Source organism: Rhodotorula graminis (assembly GCF_001329695.1).
Source record: "Rhodotorula graminis WP1 unplaced genomic scaffold RHOBAscaffold_2, whole genome shotgun sequence".
Classification (NCBI taxonomy): domain Eukaryota; kingdom Fungi; phylum Basidiomycota; class Microbotryomycetes; order Sporidiobolales; family Sporidiobolaceae; genus Rhodotorula; species Rhodotorula graminis.
Window position 1 is genome coordinate 501,098 of NW_017264929.1, and position 14,845 is coordinate 515,942.

The 14,845-nt window shown below is 66.1% G+C and overlaps 5 protein-coding genes across 5 annotated transcripts; 2 read left to right on the plus strand and 3 right to left on the minus strand.

Moving 5' to 3' along the window:
- Window positions 1–3: 3 nt before the first annotated feature.
- Window positions 4–3,529, minus strand: RHOBADRAFT_51303 (uncharacterized protein; the record flags this gene model as incomplete). Its single annotated transcript, XM_018415767.1, has 14 exons — window positions 4–402; window positions 463–670; window positions 729–1,136; window positions 1,208–1,290; window positions 1,350–1,624; window positions 1,690–1,853; window positions 1,915–1,967; window positions 2,037–2,182; window positions 2,249–2,290; window positions 2,359–2,491; window positions 2,549–2,712; window positions 2,778–3,090; window positions 3,167–3,211; window positions 3,282–3,529. The coding sequence occupies 14 exons, from the start codon at window positions 3,527–3,529 to the stop codon at window positions 75–77; spliced, it is 2,610 nt and encodes an 869-aa protein (XP_018273499.1). The 3' UTR covers window positions 4–74.
- A 332-nt stretch (window positions 3,530–3,861) lies between these two features.
- RHOBADRAFT_41444 (uncharacterized protein) lies at window positions 3,862–7,381 on the plus strand (the record flags this gene model as incomplete). Its single annotated transcript, XM_018413886.1, has 10 exons — window positions 3,862–3,880; window positions 4,222–4,440; window positions 4,516–5,057; window positions 5,133–6,324; window positions 6,418–6,726; window positions 6,805–6,853; window positions 6,929–6,941; window positions 7,082–7,125; window positions 7,220–7,300; window positions 7,366–7,381. The coding sequence occupies 10 exons, from the start codon at window positions 3,862–3,864 to the stop codon at window positions 7,379–7,381; spliced, it is 2,484 nt and encodes an 827-aa protein (XP_018273500.1).
- Window positions 7,382–7,729: 348 nt separating this feature from the next.
- RHOBADRAFT_64491 (uncharacterized protein) lies at window positions 7,730–8,370 on the minus strand. Its single transcript, XM_018418495.1, has 3 exons — window positions 8,221–8,370; window positions 8,036–8,121; window positions 7,730–7,915 (listed from the first exon to the last, which is right to left on the minus strand). Exons 2-3 carry the CDS (start codon window positions 8,115–8,117, stop codon window positions 7,779–7,781), a joined length of 219 nt encoding a protein of 72 aa, XP_018273501.1. The 5' UTR covers window positions 8,118–8,121; window positions 8,221–8,370; the 3' UTR covers window positions 7,730–7,778.
- A 961-nt stretch (window positions 8,371–9,331) lies between these two features.
- RHOBADRAFT_51304 (uncharacterized protein) lies at window positions 9,332–11,563 on the plus strand (the record flags this gene model as incomplete). The annotated part of the gene is made up of 4 exons (XM_018415768.1): window positions 9,332–9,569; window positions 9,646–10,544; window positions 10,623–11,013; window positions 11,091–11,563. 4 exons carry the CDS (start codon window positions 9,332–9,334, stop codon window positions 11,495–11,497), a joined length of 1,935 nt encoding a protein of 644 aa, XP_018273502.1. The 3' UTR covers window positions 11,498–11,563.
- Window positions 11,564–11,689: 126 nt separating this feature from the next.
- Window positions 11,690–14,807, minus strand: RHOBADRAFT_23967 (uncharacterized protein). Its single transcript, XM_018412622.1, has 12 exons — window positions 14,665–14,807; window positions 14,369–14,583; window positions 14,068–14,288; window positions 13,885–13,981; window positions 13,560–13,800; window positions 13,183–13,479; window positions 12,639–13,105; window positions 12,369–12,566; window positions 12,243–12,301; window positions 12,132–12,171; window positions 12,008–12,044; window positions 11,690–11,946 (listed from the first exon to the last, which is right to left on the minus strand). The coding sequence occupies exons 1-12, from the start codon at window positions 14,704–14,706 to the stop codon at window positions 11,860–11,862; spliced, it is 2,001 nt and encodes a 666-aa protein (XP_018273503.1). The 5' UTR covers window positions 14,707–14,807; the 3' UTR covers window positions 11,690–11,859.
- Between the last annotated feature and the right edge of the window lie 38 nt (window positions 14,808–14,845).

Here is a 14,845-nt window from a genome sequence, read left to right on the forward strand (position 1 = left end):
AAAGGCGAGGTCCGTGCGAGTTGCGAGTTGCGAAGGTGCGAGCGAGACGAGCTACCGAAAGACCCTGCGCCTCCTCAGCCCAGGAGCAGCCTCGACAGTCCGAGGTTCGTCCCGACCTGCACCCAGACGAACCAGCCAGCGCGATACAGCACCGCGGGCGCGAACACGGTGAGCGCGAACAGGTGCTCGCGGAAGTGAGTCGCGCTCGCCGCGAGCGCCGTGAGCGCGACGACGTGGAACGCCGAGAGGTAGTCGAGGACGAGCGGGCGAAGGACGGGAGGGAGGGTGTGGAGCGAGAGGGAGAGGAAGATTGGGCCGGAAAAGTTGGACAGGAAGGCGAGGAGGGTGACGAGGGTGAGGGAGAAGGACCGCAGGCCGTTGTACGCCTGCGAGAGGTCGGCCCTGTAACGCGCACGAGTCAGTGGACGTCTCATTGAGGAGGTGAGAGGACTCTCGACGCACGTCGCGAGCGAGTTCGACCCGCCGAGTCCGAAGAAGGTCGAGCTCTGCAGAGCGGCGACGAGGAGCGCGAGCACGGCGGGCGAGGCGGACGGCTTGCTCGCGAGGCGACCGAGGGCGACATGCTGGACGTAGAATGCGAGGAAGAGCGGGACGTTGGTTGGGCGCGTGACCGACATGAGGAGGAGGGACAAGTGGATCATCGGCACGGCTGCAGGCGGCGTGAGAGTCAGTGAGGGCGCCTGATGAGGGAGACCTGCAAGACGCACTCTTTGACGTCTGTACCCGCAGCGACACGCGCCACCAGAGCCATCCTCCTGCGGCGAGTCCGTACCCGGCTCGAGCGAGCGACACCTGGTCGGCAAGCTCGAGCTGCTCGAGCACGCGCCAGAGCGCGCTCGGCTCGTCGCCGACGACGAGGAGGGTCGACAGGTGCATCGCGGAGCCGACGACGCTCTGCGCGACGACGATGACAGCGCTGATGGCGAGCAGGGCCGCTCGGCGCAGGAGAGCCGCCGGCGGGAGGCGCTGTCGAGCGATGACGCGCGAGTCGAGGGCGAGAGTGACGACGGCGAGGACCGACACGAGGACGTAGGTGAGGGAAACGAGGGCGGACGTGAGGCGAGGGGAGGTGGCGAGATAGGCGGCGATCGAGACGTTCGAGACGTTCTTCTGACCTGCACCAGGGACGCAGCGACGTCAGTACCGGCCGCACTGCGGCGGATGAAGAGGCAGACAGGCTGTGTACCGTTGTGCGCCCAACTGCGCAGAAGCCGGACTGAGGCGGCCGCGCCGACGAGCGAGAGACGGTCGGTCGAGTTGAGGTCGGATCTGGGAAGGTGGAGCTCGTCAGGAGGATGCTCGACACAGGGCTAGGCAGAAGCACGCACCTCGGGGTTGACACGAGCAAGGCTGTCGCCGACAGGAAGTACCAGATCTCGTGCTCTTCCTCGATGAAGCTCGTCGCGAAGAGCGAGCCCAGGAAGACGAGGACGGCGACGGCGACGGCGAGCCTCGCCCGGTGCGTCTCGACCGACCAGATGCGGCGCACGTGGATGAGGGTCACGAAAGAGGCGAGGACCAGGACGGCGAGGCCGAGGAAGAGTGGGCGGAGGTGGTACGAGCTGGACGAGGCGAGAAGGCGAGCTTGCGCGACTGCGAGAAACTGCAGACGAACATGCGAGGTGTCAGGCGAAGGACAGAACGACCGTCCACGGATGACCGACACACCTCTGCTTGTTCCTCGAACGAGCCCTCGTCGGCGAGCGCGCCGAAGGAAGTCCACCGACCCTCAGGCACCGTCTTCGAGAGCGTCCAGTCCATCGCGCTCGAACTGCTCGCGGCGAGTACGGCACCCACTTGACGCATGTTGCTCTGCAGACCGCCGAGAAAAGCTGCGCGACAGAAAGACTGAGGACTGCTGCCTCGTCGAGGGCAAAAGAGGGGACGACTCACCGGCAGGACGCAGAGCCTGAACGGCAGAGCGGACGAGCTTGCCGATCGAGTTCCTGCTCGAGGGGACACGACGAGTCAGTACGATGTCCGGGAGGAAGAGAGGGCGACGTATCTAGACGCACCTCGGCATGCCAAGGTCAAAGAGTACGCTCAGGGTCGGGACGAGGTCGATTTGCTGGACGACCTCGAAGTGCTTGTACGGCGACTCGTGCCGGACAGGCAGCTTGCGCTCGTCGAGGCGAAGGCTGGGAGCGGCGAGGACGAGGGCCTGCGAGGAAAAGCTGATGGTCAGGAGAGGCTCGTGCGAGAAGTGGTCGAGGGGGCGCGCACGTACAGCCGAGGTCTCGGCCTCTGTCGAGCCGCCGTGATTGCCGCCCTGCAGGCATTGCGAGACGGTCAGAGCTGGAGGGGCAACCGAGGCGCAAAGCGAGCGAGAGGGCGCACCTCGGTCATGCCGTGGTCGCCAACGAGGACGAGCAGGCTCCTCTGCCCGTCCGCCTCGTCGCGCCGCTCGAGGTACCGATAGACGCGCTCGACGACCTTGTCCATCTCGACCTGCTTGGGCGCCATGAGCGGGCTGTCGAGGCAGAGGGTCAGTGGGCGCCAAGTCGAGGCAGGGGAGGTTCGAGCGCACCTTGCTGGCCCTTCGAGGTGCCCGACGTGGTCGAGACCGAGGTAGTGAAGGATGAGGACGTCCCACTCGGTCGAGGGCGCGACGGGATGAGCGACCGGTGCTCGTGGTGGTCCGAGAAGAGCGTCGAGGTGACGGGTCACGTTCGAGTCGACCGTCACGGTGTCCTGCACGCAAATCGAGCGTCAAGACCCGGCCGCTGGACGCTCGAGAGGGACGAAATAGGACGCACCGAGACGAAGAAGCTGCTGACGCCCTCGTGCCAGCTGAACCAGGTCTGCGGAAAGAGCCGCAGCCAGGTGTCGTCGCCAGCGAACGCGACCTTCTTGGGCGCGCCGCCGTCGTCGACCGAGAGGACGAGCTGTCGCAGCCACGAGTCGACGTTCTCGAGCGCTGCAGAGCTGGACGTCTCCTCGGCGAGGTTGAGGAGAGCGTCGACGAATGTCGGGTTGGATCCGGTCGTGAGGGCCTTGAGGCGGGGCAACGTGACGGTCGGCGCCTGGGCGACCGCCGTGTACGGTAGAGCGTGACCGTCGACGACGAGTCTGCAAAGTCGCACGCACTCGTCGTCAGGAATGCGAGGCCGCGAGAGGAGGGGGAGAGGGCGTTGGGGGGACGTACGACGCGAGGAAGCTCATGCGCGACTCGGGTCCGAGGGCAAAGTCACTGCGGGGGGTGCAGGTATGTCAACGCGGCCCAGGAAGAAGAAGGTAGGGACCGAGTGGGAGAGACGGACCTCCTGAGAGCATCCACGACGACGAACGCCAACCGCGAGAAGGCATCCGAGCGCAGCTCGCCCGGCCCAGACGGGCTCGCACACTCGTCCTCGTAGGTCTGTCGACTCGAGAACCCTGGCAGGAGCGGCTTGACGGGGAAGAAGCCGAGCGCGAACGAGGCGAGGCCGGCGACAGCGAGGACGAGGGCCGACGAGAGGCGCAGGCGGGCGCGGCGTGCTGGCGAGCCTCTCGTCGAGCTAGTGCGCATCGACTGCGCAGGCGACAGCGAGGGTGCGAGGGCGCGAGGTCGAGCTGCCGACCAGAGCCGGCGGGCGGGGGAGCTGCGAGCCGGCCGCGAGGCGGGGGGGTTACGAGACGAGCTGGTATTGAGAGAATAGTAGCGGCGCTGCGCAATAGAGCGAACGCCTCGACGATGGTCGCGCGCGCGCGAGGCAAAAGTGTTGGCGGCGGCCGCCTCGCCAGGTGCGGGTCGCTCGCTGTCCTCCTCCCCTTCCCTCCATCTCCTCTCGCCCCCGCGGCTGCTCCAGCTCCCCTTCCCCCTTCCTTCTTTCCCCGTCAAGCTCCCGCTAGTTGGTCACCATGGTCAACTTTACCGTCGGTGCGTCGCCCGGACCCTCTCGCTCTCTCTTTAACGTACTAAGCTCTCATGTTTAACGAACTAAACCCTCATGGCTAACGTACTAAGCTCTCATGGCTAACGTACTAAGCAGTGCGTCCTCGTCGACTGCGGCAACCGCCGTCTCTGTGCGGGACCCGGAGCGTTCAGGACGGGCGAGCTGACGTTTCCCCCTCCCCCTCCTCCTCCCGCGCAACCTCCACCCTCTCGTCTCGCCCACCTCGCCATGTCTCGCCGCCGTGCAGCATCCGCAACAGTGCGTCTGCCTCTCGTCTCTTTTCGTCCCACGAGACCCTCGCCCTGACCTCTCGTGCCCCTCGCAGTGTCCGTCATCGCCCACGTCGACCACGGCAAGTCGACCCTCACCGACTCGCTCCTGTCCAAGGCCGGCATTATCGCCTCGGCCAAGGCCGGCGACCAGCGCGCGATGGACACCCGTGCCGACGAGCAGGAGCGCGGTATCACGATCAAGTCGACCGCCATCTCGATGTACTTCGAGCTCCCCAAGGAGGACCTTGGCGAGATCAAGCAGAAGAACGACGGTGCGTCTCGCTCCTCCTCCCCTCCCCTCCTCGCAGCCCGTCACTGACTCGCCACCTTGCCCTCTCTCCTCGCAGGCCACGACTTCCTGATCAACCTCATCGACTCGCCGGGTCACGTCGACTTCTCGTCCGAGGTCACCGCTGCCCTGCGTGTCACCGACGGCGCCCTCGTCGTCGTCGACACGATCGACGGTGTCTGCGTCCAGACCGAGACCGTCCTCCGCCAGGCCCTCGGCGAGCGCATCAAGCCCGTCGTCGTCATCAACAAGGTCGACCGCGCCCTGCTCGAGCTTCAGGTCCAGAAGGAGGACCTGTACCAGACGTTCGCCCGCACTATCGAGTCGGTCAACGTCATCATCTCGACCTACAACGAGGAGGTCCTCGGCGACGTCCAGGTGTACCCCGAGGCCGGCACGGTCGCGTTCGGCTCTGGCCTCCACGGCTGGGCCTTCACGCTCCGCCAGTTCGCCGCTCGCTACGCCAAGAAGTTTGGCGTCAGCAAGGACAAGCTCATGCCCAAGCTGTGGGGCGACAACTATTTCAACCCCAAGACCAAGAAGTGGTCGACCAAGGCGACCGACGCCGACGGCAAGCAGCTCGAGCGTGGCTTCAACATGGTGCGTCCCACCTCTCTCTCTCTCTCCCCCCCACACTCTAGAGGAGCCTACTGACCCTCGTCGCCCGTCCCACAGTTCGTCCTCGACCCGATCTTCCGCATCTTCGACTCGGTCATGAACTTCAAGAAGGACGCCATCCCGGCCCTGCTCGAGAAGCTCGAGATCAACCTCACCTCGGACGAGAAGGACCTCGAGGGCAAGGCGCTCCTCAAGGTCATCATGCGCAAGTTCCTGCCCGCCGGCGACTCGCTCCTCGAGATGATCGTCATCAACCTCCCGTCGCCCGTCACGGCCCAGCGCTACCGCGTCGAGACCCTGTACGAGGGCCCCATGGACGACGAGTGCGCCGTCGCCATCCGCGACTGCGACGCCAAGGGCCCGCTCATGCTCTACGTCTCGAAGATGGTCCCGACCTCGGACAAGGGCCGCTTCTACGCGTTCGGCCGCGTCTTTGCCGGCACGGTCAAGTCGGGCCCCAAGATCCGCATCCAGGGCCCCAACTACGTCCCGGGCAAGAAGGAGGACCTCTTCGTCAAGTCGATCCAGCGCACCGTCCTCATGATGGGCGGCCGCGTCGACCCGCTCGAGGACTGCCCGGCCGGCAACATTGTCGGCCTCGTCGGCGTCGACCAGTTCCTGCTCAAGAGCGGTACCCTCACCACGAGCGAGACGGCCCACAACATGCGCGTCATGAAGTTCTCGGTCTCGCCCGTCGTGCAGGTTGCCGTCGAGGTCAAGAACGCCAACGACCTGCCCAAGCTCGTCGAGGGCCTCAAGCGCCTCAGCAAGTCGGACCCGTGTGTCCAGACCTGGATCTCGGAGACGGGCGAGCACATTGTCGCCGGTGCCGGTGAGCTCCACCTCGAGATCTGCCTCAAGGACCTCGTCGAGGACCACGCCGGCGTGCCCCTCAAGATCTCGGACCCGGTCGTCGGCTACCGCGAGACGGTCCAGGCCGAGTCGTCCATGACGGCGCTGTCCAAGTCGCAGAACAAGCACAACCGTCTCTACGTCAAGGCGCAGCCGGTCGACGAGGAGGTCGCCAAGGCGGTCGAGTCGGGCAAGATCGGCCCGCGTGACGAGTTCAAGGCCCGTGCCCGCATCCTCGCCGACGAGTACGGCTGGGACGTCACCGACGCTCGCAAGATCTGGTGCTTCGGCCCCGACGGCTCGGGCCCCAACTTCCTCGTCGACACGACCAAGGGTGTCCAGTTCCTGTCCGAGATCAAGGACTCGTGCGTTGCCGCCTTCCAGTGGGCGACCAAGGGTGCGTCCACCTCTCTCTCTCTCTCTCCCTCGGGCGGCATCGTCGTCATCGTCGTTCGCGAATTGACATTTTGCCCCTTCCTCCCGCTCGCAGAGGGCCCGTGCGCCGAGGAGATCATGCGCTGCTCGCGCTACAACATCCTCGACGTGACCCTCCACACCGACGCCATCCACCGTGGCGGTGGACAGCTCATCCCGACGTGCCGTCGCGTCGTCTACGCCGCCTCGCTCCTCGCCGAGCCGGGTCTGCAGGAGCCGGTGTACCAGATCGAGGTCCAGTGCCCCGAGACGGCCCTCGGCGGCATCTACTCGACGCTCAACCGCAAGCGCGGCATGGTCTTCTCGGAGGAGCAGCGCCCGGGCACGCCCATGTACACCGTCAAGGCGTACCTCCCCGTCAACGGTGCGTCCGCCTCTCCCACTCTCTCTCTCCCTCCACTCTTCTCCCTCGTCCTCGAGCTGACTCTTCTCTCCCTCGCAGAGTCTTTCGGTTTCACGGGCGAGCTCCGCCAGGCGACTGGTGGCCAGGCGTGCGTCCTCCTCTCGCTCCCTCCTCTCGCCGAGAGTTTCAGTCATTGACCCCTCATTCCCTCCCTGCTCCACAGCTTCCCCCAGATGGTACGTCTCTCGTTCTTCACCCTTGCGGCGTCGCGCAAGCGCGCGAGGGCGAGCAGCCATCGGCGTCGTCCTCGAGCTCCTCGTCTCGCACCCTCGCCGTTGCCGTGCGTCGACCTGACCCTTCTTCCCTTCCTTTACAGGTCTTCGACCACTGGCAGACGATGCCGGGTGCGATCACCGAGAAGTGCGTCCCCTTCTGCCCTCTGTCGTCGTCGCCGACGGAGCCGACTTTCGCTTTGCGACCGCCACTAACACGTACTTCTCCCTCTCTCTTGCAGGGGCGGCAAGGTCGAGGCTCTCGTCCTCCAGATCCGCCAGCGCAAGGGTCTCAAGCAGGAGATCCCGACGCTCGACCAGTTGTGCGTCCCCCTTTCGCCTCTTGCTCTCCTCGTCCCGAGCCTGACCCGCCCTCTTGCGCCTACAGCTACGACAAGCTCTAAACTGCTCGGTCGTGTGCGCATTCCCTCCCTCTCCTTGTGTCGTTCCGCGGTCGTTCCAATGCACAGCGGCTCTGTCGTTTTCGCTCCCCTCCTCGTCCTTGCCCTTTGTCGAGCGAGAGCGCGATCGAAAGCGAACGCGAGTGCGACAGCTCCCACCTGAGAGAGCCGCAGTGGCCTGTACGAGGTGTCGACCGCACTGAGAGCGCGCGCCACTACTCGGCGAGGCAAGGCCGCCCCGCCTCCCTCCCTCACTGTCTGTCCGCCCACCGCTCGGCCCTCACGACTGGACTCGCTCAGACTGGCTCGAGTCGGTACCTGCACATCTCGGCATCATACTTCTGCTTCATGCGCACCACTGCGAGCGCCCGCCGCCGGCGCAGAGCGCGTCGCGTCTTCATCAGCGCCCCGCGGTGGGCGACCTCTGTCGACTGGCGGCAACGACCTGTAGACCGGCGTGCGGTCTCATCATGGGCACGAGGAGGGGCAAGGAGCGCTTCAACAAGGCGGCAGCGCTCTGTGAGCTTCGTACGACGTGTGAGTCCTCGTCGTCCCCGCCTCCCTCTGTTTGGCCCCCCTCCCCCTCTCCTCTCGCTCCACCTGCCGTCGCGAGACGCATTTCGAGTGGTCAGTGAAGCTGACTGGGTCCCTCTACAGGTCGAGCGGCCGCGCAGGAGCGGCGGGCGACATTTCTCACGGCGTGCGGCTCGCTGTCGACCTCGAGCCGGTTCATCTGCATCCTTGTACGTCCCCCTCGCTCTCGTACTTGGGCCCAAGGCCTACAGCCGAGTCTCCAGGCCGCCCCGAACCACGCACTGACCCTCTCGGACCTCGCGCCGCAGGTTAGCCGAGCCCGCGATGGCATCCCCTCCTTCTCGTCCCCGAAAGCTCCTCCTCGTACCATTCCTGCCTCTCGCACCGGCCCCTGTCGATGCCGACACGCCCTCTGTAGGACATGGGCGGGCCCCGGAGGATCAAGCTGCCCGCCCCGTGAAAGCAACTCGTCCCGGCGGCCGACCAAGCCGAGCCGTCGAGGACGGGTCTGACGAGGCCGCGCCCGCCCTCTTTGCCCTTAGTCGGCAGCGGGCGCACCCCGGTGAGCCGTTGCGCACGGCAGTGCCCCTCGGGGCCCGTCCGTGCGCCCGGCCACCTACAAAAAAACAGGGGGATCCTGCGCACCCTCGCTCAAACGCTATCTCTTGATCTAGCAGGGTTGGGGCGTTCTGCTTGCGCCAGATCGGACGAGCAGGTGTCTGCGGTGCAATTGAGCGCGTTTCCCGAGCTGTTTTGTCATGTACAGCGAGAGTTGCCCTCTTGGCCTTCTCCCTCGAGTCCGAGGTCGGCGAAGCCGCGACAGCTCTTCCTGTTGGCTCGTTCTCTCCCGAGCTCGCTCTGTCCGTCTATACGAGTGCGTCTGGCGCGGCATAATGCGTGCCGAGCAATGCGGCGGGCGTGGAACGTCGTCCTCCTCTCGCTCGTCGCCTCTTCCTTCGCTCGCTTTCGTTTCGTTGTCGACCGCTCTCGCTCGTTCTCCTGCAACGCGAGCGTCGTCTGTCGCCGTGTGTCCGCTGCGTCCCGCCGGTTCAGTGCTCTGAGCGCTGCGCACGGTCGTCAGGAAGATGCGCACGAGCCGTCAGGAGCTGGCTTCGCTCGGATGCTGCCCTTCGAGAGTCACTCGAGCGTGCCGCGTGCCGAGCCAGTCTGACTGCGCGCAACTTGTACGGCGGCGTCGTCGAGAGCGGCGGCGTGCGCGAGCGTAGCCAATTGCGGAGCTTCATCTCGCTCGCCTCTGCACGAAGCTCGTCGCTCAGCGACCACACGGCGAGAGCTCAGCCAGTGCACGCAGTAACCGCCACTGTAGAGCTCGCACTCGACCCACACCATCGCGCCGGCCGCCGCGCTCGCCGCGCCACCACACCCTCTCGTCCCTCTCAACCTCTCTCGCCAGCGGCCATGCTTCGTCGCACGGCCCATGCTGCAGCCGGGCGGCCGACAAGGCGCCACGCATCTTCTGCCACGGTCGACCGCCTCGCCCTCGACATCTACACCGCCCATCACGCCGAGCAGGACCGCGCCCTCGGCGGCACGGACGCTGTCTCCAAGTCGAGCGCGGCAAGGCGGGGCGAGAGCCTGCGAGGAGACGTACAGCTTCCCCGAGAACTTCAGCTCGCGACCAACGCCATTGTCGAAGGTGCGCACTGCACCCCTCCTGCCCCCCCTCCTCAACCTCCCTCGAGCCGTGAGCTGACTCCTCCCCTCCCTCGCAGGTCTCGACGACAAGACGATCATCCGCAACACGGCCCTCGACCTCTACGCTCGCCTGAACCGCACGTCGGGCTTCCCGACCGCCGCCCTGTCGCAGAAGGACAAGCAGGACAACAAGGTCAGCTACGACGCCGCCTCGTCCCTCGCCTACCTCGCCGGCCTCATGCCCCAGGTCTACGCTGCCACCCTCCACGTCCTCGACATGACCAAGCAGCGCCTCGAGCTCCTGTCGACCGGCGCGCGAGGGCAAGACGGCGCGCAGGGCGAGCCGTGGCAGCCCGATCGCCTCGTCGACTTTGGCAGCGGGACGGGCAGCGCCGCCTGGGCGTTCGAGGACGTGTGGGGCGTCGAGACGCCCGCAGGCGCGGCGCGCGAGTACGTCGGCCTCGACCCGTCGCGCAGCATGGTCGAGCTGTCGAGCGGCCTCTTCGGCGCCCTCCCGCTCCGCCGTACCGACGACGGCGCCTCGAGCGGCGCCGCGAGCTCGGCGCGCCTCGACGCCAAGACGCACCAACTCGCGCTCCCCGCCTCGGCCTCGTCGCTCGCGCGCATGCAGCTGTCGCCCAAGTCGAGCGAGCACAAGCGCTCGATCGCGCTCGCCGCCTTCTCGCTCGGCGACTTGCCGACGCGCGACAAGCGCAAGGACATGGTGCGGGCCCTGTGGGACTCGGGCGCCGAGGTCATGATCGTCATTGATCGCGGCACGCCGGCCGGGAGCAGGACGGTCGTCGAGGCGAGGGAGCAGCTGCTCATGTACGGCCGCCGCGAGGTGACCCGGGCCAGGGGCGCCGTCGAGGTCGACTTTGACCAAGATCTCGCCGACGCCGGTATGGACATCGTGCCCGAGGCGGCCGAGAACGTCGAGGTGGACCCAGCTTTGGGCTCGTTCGTCGTCGCGCCGGTGCGTCCGCCCTTCCCTCCTCTCTTTGGCCTTTTCTGCGACGTCCGAGAGACAATATCTGACTTTGCTCCTTTACAGTGCCCTCACGATGGCGATTGCCCGCTCCATCGGGCGACCAAGGCGTTCTGCCACTTCTCGCAGCGCGTCAAGACGCCCGCCTTCCTCCGCCACACCAAGCACTCGACCCGAGGCGAGGAAGACGCCAAGTTCTCGTACGTCGTCATCCGCCGAGGTCAACGTCCGGCGACCTCGTCTCGTTCGTCGGCCTTTGTCGACCTCCTCGCCGATTTTGAAAAGGACGGCGCCACTTCGAGCCCGACCGCCGAGCCTACTTCGGTCGTCATTCCGGAGCCCAAGGCCAGCGTCGAGGAGCCGGTCGACATGGCGAGCGAGCTTTCTTGGCCTCGTCTCGTCGCTGCGCCCAAGAAGCGGTCCGGGCACATCATCCTCGAGGTCTGCGCTTCTTCCGGTGCGTCCTCTCTCTCTCTCTCTCTTTCCTCTGTGCCTCCTCTCGACCTCGTCACTCACGCACACTCTCGCTCGCAGGCGACATCGAGCGACACACGATCCCCAAGTCGCAAGGGCGCCAAGCCTACTACGACGCCCGCAAAGCGTCGTGGGGCGACTCGTTCCCGCACGCGCCCAAGAACGGGCCGCAGCCCTCACCGTCGACCGCGCCCTCGCCGTACGACTCGTTCGACGACGCCGCCCCGCGCAACAAGTTTGGCGGCGACCCGAAGCAGCGCGGCAAGAAGGCCGAGCGCGAGATGGGCAAGCGGGCGGCCCGAGCGCTGCGCGAGGACGGCCGGCGGGCGAGGAGCGCCAAGCGTGCAGGCGCAAAGGACGCCGATGACCCTTTTGCGGGCTTCGCGCGTGCCGGGGCTGGAGCAGACGGCGTCGTCGATGTGCAGCTCGACCTCGGGCCGGATGGGCAGCTGAGCGCGAGGAGGTAGACCGGGTTCTCTCGCTCTCATAGACTCGTCTCTCTTCCCTGTTGTGCCACATCTATGCAACGAGCACTTTCCACTCGTCCTGCTAGCCGTGCGAGAATGCGAGATGCTGTGGCCAGCTCGTCCCAAGCTCGGTCGGCCTCTCTTGCTCGCGCTCGAACCTCTCGCTCGCCTCCTCGCCGGTCGTCGCCCGTTCGGGTCGTAAAGAAGCGCGTGACAGGTACGTAGGGGAAGAGAGAAAGCGAGAGAGACAGAGGCTACAGATAGGGAGGACGGCACGCGACGAGCCCGTCGCGCACTCGAGGGCGGGGGAAAGGGAAACAAAGGCAAAGCGAGGCGGGAACGAGGCGAGGGACGCCTTTTCTTCAGCTGAAGAGGAACTGGAGGTCGTCGGGCGTGAGGCGGCCCATAGCCTTGTCGTCGTCGCCGAGGGTGGACGCAGCGAGGTGCTCCTGTGGGCCGAGAGACAAGGTGAGCGTCGTCGAGGAGAGCGAGTGGAACGGACAGACGCACCTTCTTCTTTTGCAGCTCGACGATGCGCGACTCGATCCTGCGAGAGGGGCGACGGCGAAGGAAGGGGCAGAAAGGGTGAGCTTGAAGGACATCGAGAGGGAGGAGAAGGCGGTCGAGGGCTCACGAGTTCTCGATGATGAGCCGCGTGATCTGGACCGGGCGGTCTGCGCACGACGAGGGACGACGTCAGGGACGCACGAAGAGGATGGCCGAGAGAGGAAGAAGGAGGACGCACGTTGGCCGATGCGGTGGACGCGGTCCATGGCCTGCAGCTCGACGGCAGGGTTCCACCACCTGCGACGACAGGCCTCGTCAGTAACCGCTCGAGGGAGAAGGAGAGAGCGAGGGAGAGAGGACGCACGGGTCGAGGATGATGACGCGACTGCCCTCGACGAGGTTGATGCCGACGCCTCCCGCCTTGAGCGAGATGAGGAAGACGGTGCACTCGGGATCGGTCGAGAAGTGCTTGATCGTGTTGTCGCGCGCGGTCGGCGTCATCGTGCCCATGAGGCGCGCGAACTTGAACCCGCTCAGCTGCAGGCGGCGAGCGACGAGGTCGCTGCGTATGGCGACGAGGAGGTCAGTGCGCGACGCTCGAGGGGGACGAGAGAAGGGCGAGAGGGTGACGCACAGCATGGTCGTGAACTGGGAGAAGACGAGCGTCTTGAGCGTGCGGTCCTCGGTGCGGGTCTTGCTGAGCTCCTCGAGGAGCGCCTCGATCTTGGTCGACGTGCGACTCTTGGTCGGGTCGATGCGGGCGAGGAAGCCTTGACGGTTCGTCTCGTCGACCTCGATCGCGTCCTGGTCGAGGTCGATGCTCATGGGCAGGCGGCACACGGGGCACTCGGGCTTGTGCTCGATGGCCGTCTCGAGGTACTGGCGCACGCACTCGCGGCAGAAGATGTGGCGGCACGACGTCTTGACGGCGTCCTCGGCCTCGTCGAGACACAGGCGGCACGTGATGATCTCCTGCGGCAGGTCGGCGGCGGCGTGCTGGATCGGCTGCGCCGTCTTGCTCTTGATGACGAGGTCCGGGTGGTCGGCCATCTGGCGCATGCGCGTGATGAGCGTAAAGATGTTCGAGTAGTTGTTCAGGACCTGCGCCGCGTGCAACGAGTAAGCCCGAGTGCGCCGAGGAGAGCGAGGGACGAGGAGAGAGAGAGAGGTCGACGCACCGTTCCCTCGTCGGCGTACGTGTTGAACTTGCGGCGGACGTCGCGGAACAGGCTCTGGTACAGCTCCTCCTCCTCCTCGGTGAAGTAGTCGCGGCGGATGTTGACGACGCGAGGCGGGAGGCCGAGGTCGTCGGCGCGCTCGACCTTGGTGCGGCGCAGCATGAGGCGGCGCAGGAGCATGTTGAGCTTGTCGAACGCGGCCTGGCCCGGGCCCGACGCGGCGCCGCCGAACTGGATCGGCTTCTGCACCGAGTGCATCCAGAAGCACGTGTGCTGCATGCTCGAGTGGCCGCACTCCTGCAGAGCAAGTTCAAAGAGGTTGGTCAGGAGGACGCACGGTGACGACGAGGGACGGAAATAAGAGAGAGGGGACGCACCGAGCACGAGCCTTTTGTGCAGAGCCAGTGCAGCGACGAGCAGTCGCAGCGCTTGCAGAAGTAGTTGGCGTACGGCGACGCGCCGACGAACCGGATGAGCGAGTAGAGCTCGCCGACGCGGTTCTGGAGCGGCGTGCCCGACAGGCACCAGCGGTAGTGCGCCTGGAGGGCGAACGCCGCCTTGGCCGTGTTGGCCTGGCGGTCCTTGATGTTGTGCGCCTCGTCGAGGATGACGCGGTGCCTGCGCGAGGGAGGACGAGGCAGGGTCAGTCTCGAGCCGCGCTCGGCCACGACGACGACGACGACGGCGGAAGCAGGGACGCACCACTTGACCTTGTGCAGGATCGAGTCCTCCTTCATGATCTTGCCCTTCTTGGTGAAGCCCTTGTGCTCGCGGCGGAAAGTCGACTCGAGGACCGAGTCTGCGAGGGCGGCGCGACTGGGTCAGTACCGGCTCGACCTCCCGGGCGACGACGAGAACGACCGAGAGGGCGAGATGTGGACGTACAGCTCGTGAGTACGACGTCGTACTTCTCCATCTCCTTGACGTTGCTCAGACGGTTGGTGCCGTGGAAGATGAGGACCTTGAACCCTTTGGTGAACTTCTCGATCTCGTTCTTCCACTGGACGATGGCGACAGTCGGCGCGAGGACGAGCGTCGAGCCCTTGGGGTGCGACGGCGACCAGTCGGACAGGATGAGCGAGATAGTCTGGATCGTCTTGCCCATGCTGCGAGAGGGGCGCGAGCGAGGTCAGGACCTTGCCGCACGTCGACCGCGAGAGGAGGGGAGAGAGAGACAGCGACGCACCCCATCTCGTCGCAGAGGAAGCCGCCCTTGAACGGCGACTGCTCCTGCTTGATGAGCCAGTTGACACCCTCGAGCTGGAACGGCAAGAGCTTCTGGGTGAGGCCCGCCGGCTGGACCGCCTTCTCGACCGGGGTGAGCGCCGTCTTGGACAGGTCCTCCCAGACCGTCTTGAGCTCAGGGTGGTTGGCCTCGAGGAGGTAGGTCGTGCGGTCGGCCTGCAGGGAAGGACACGAGGGCAGAGTCAGTCGCCGCCGTCCGACGAGGAGGGACCAGGGACCAAGAGAGACGGGACGCACGTTCGAGAGCTTCTTCATGGCCTTCTTGTCGGCCTTGGACATGTGGGCGCCCTTGCGGAGCGGCACCTTGTCCTTCTTCTTCTTCTTGCCGACACCGTCGACGCCCTCGGCGTTGACCTTGTCGAGCTCCTTCTCGGCGGCGGCGTCCTCGGCGTCCTCCTGCTTCTTGGCGGCGCTCGCC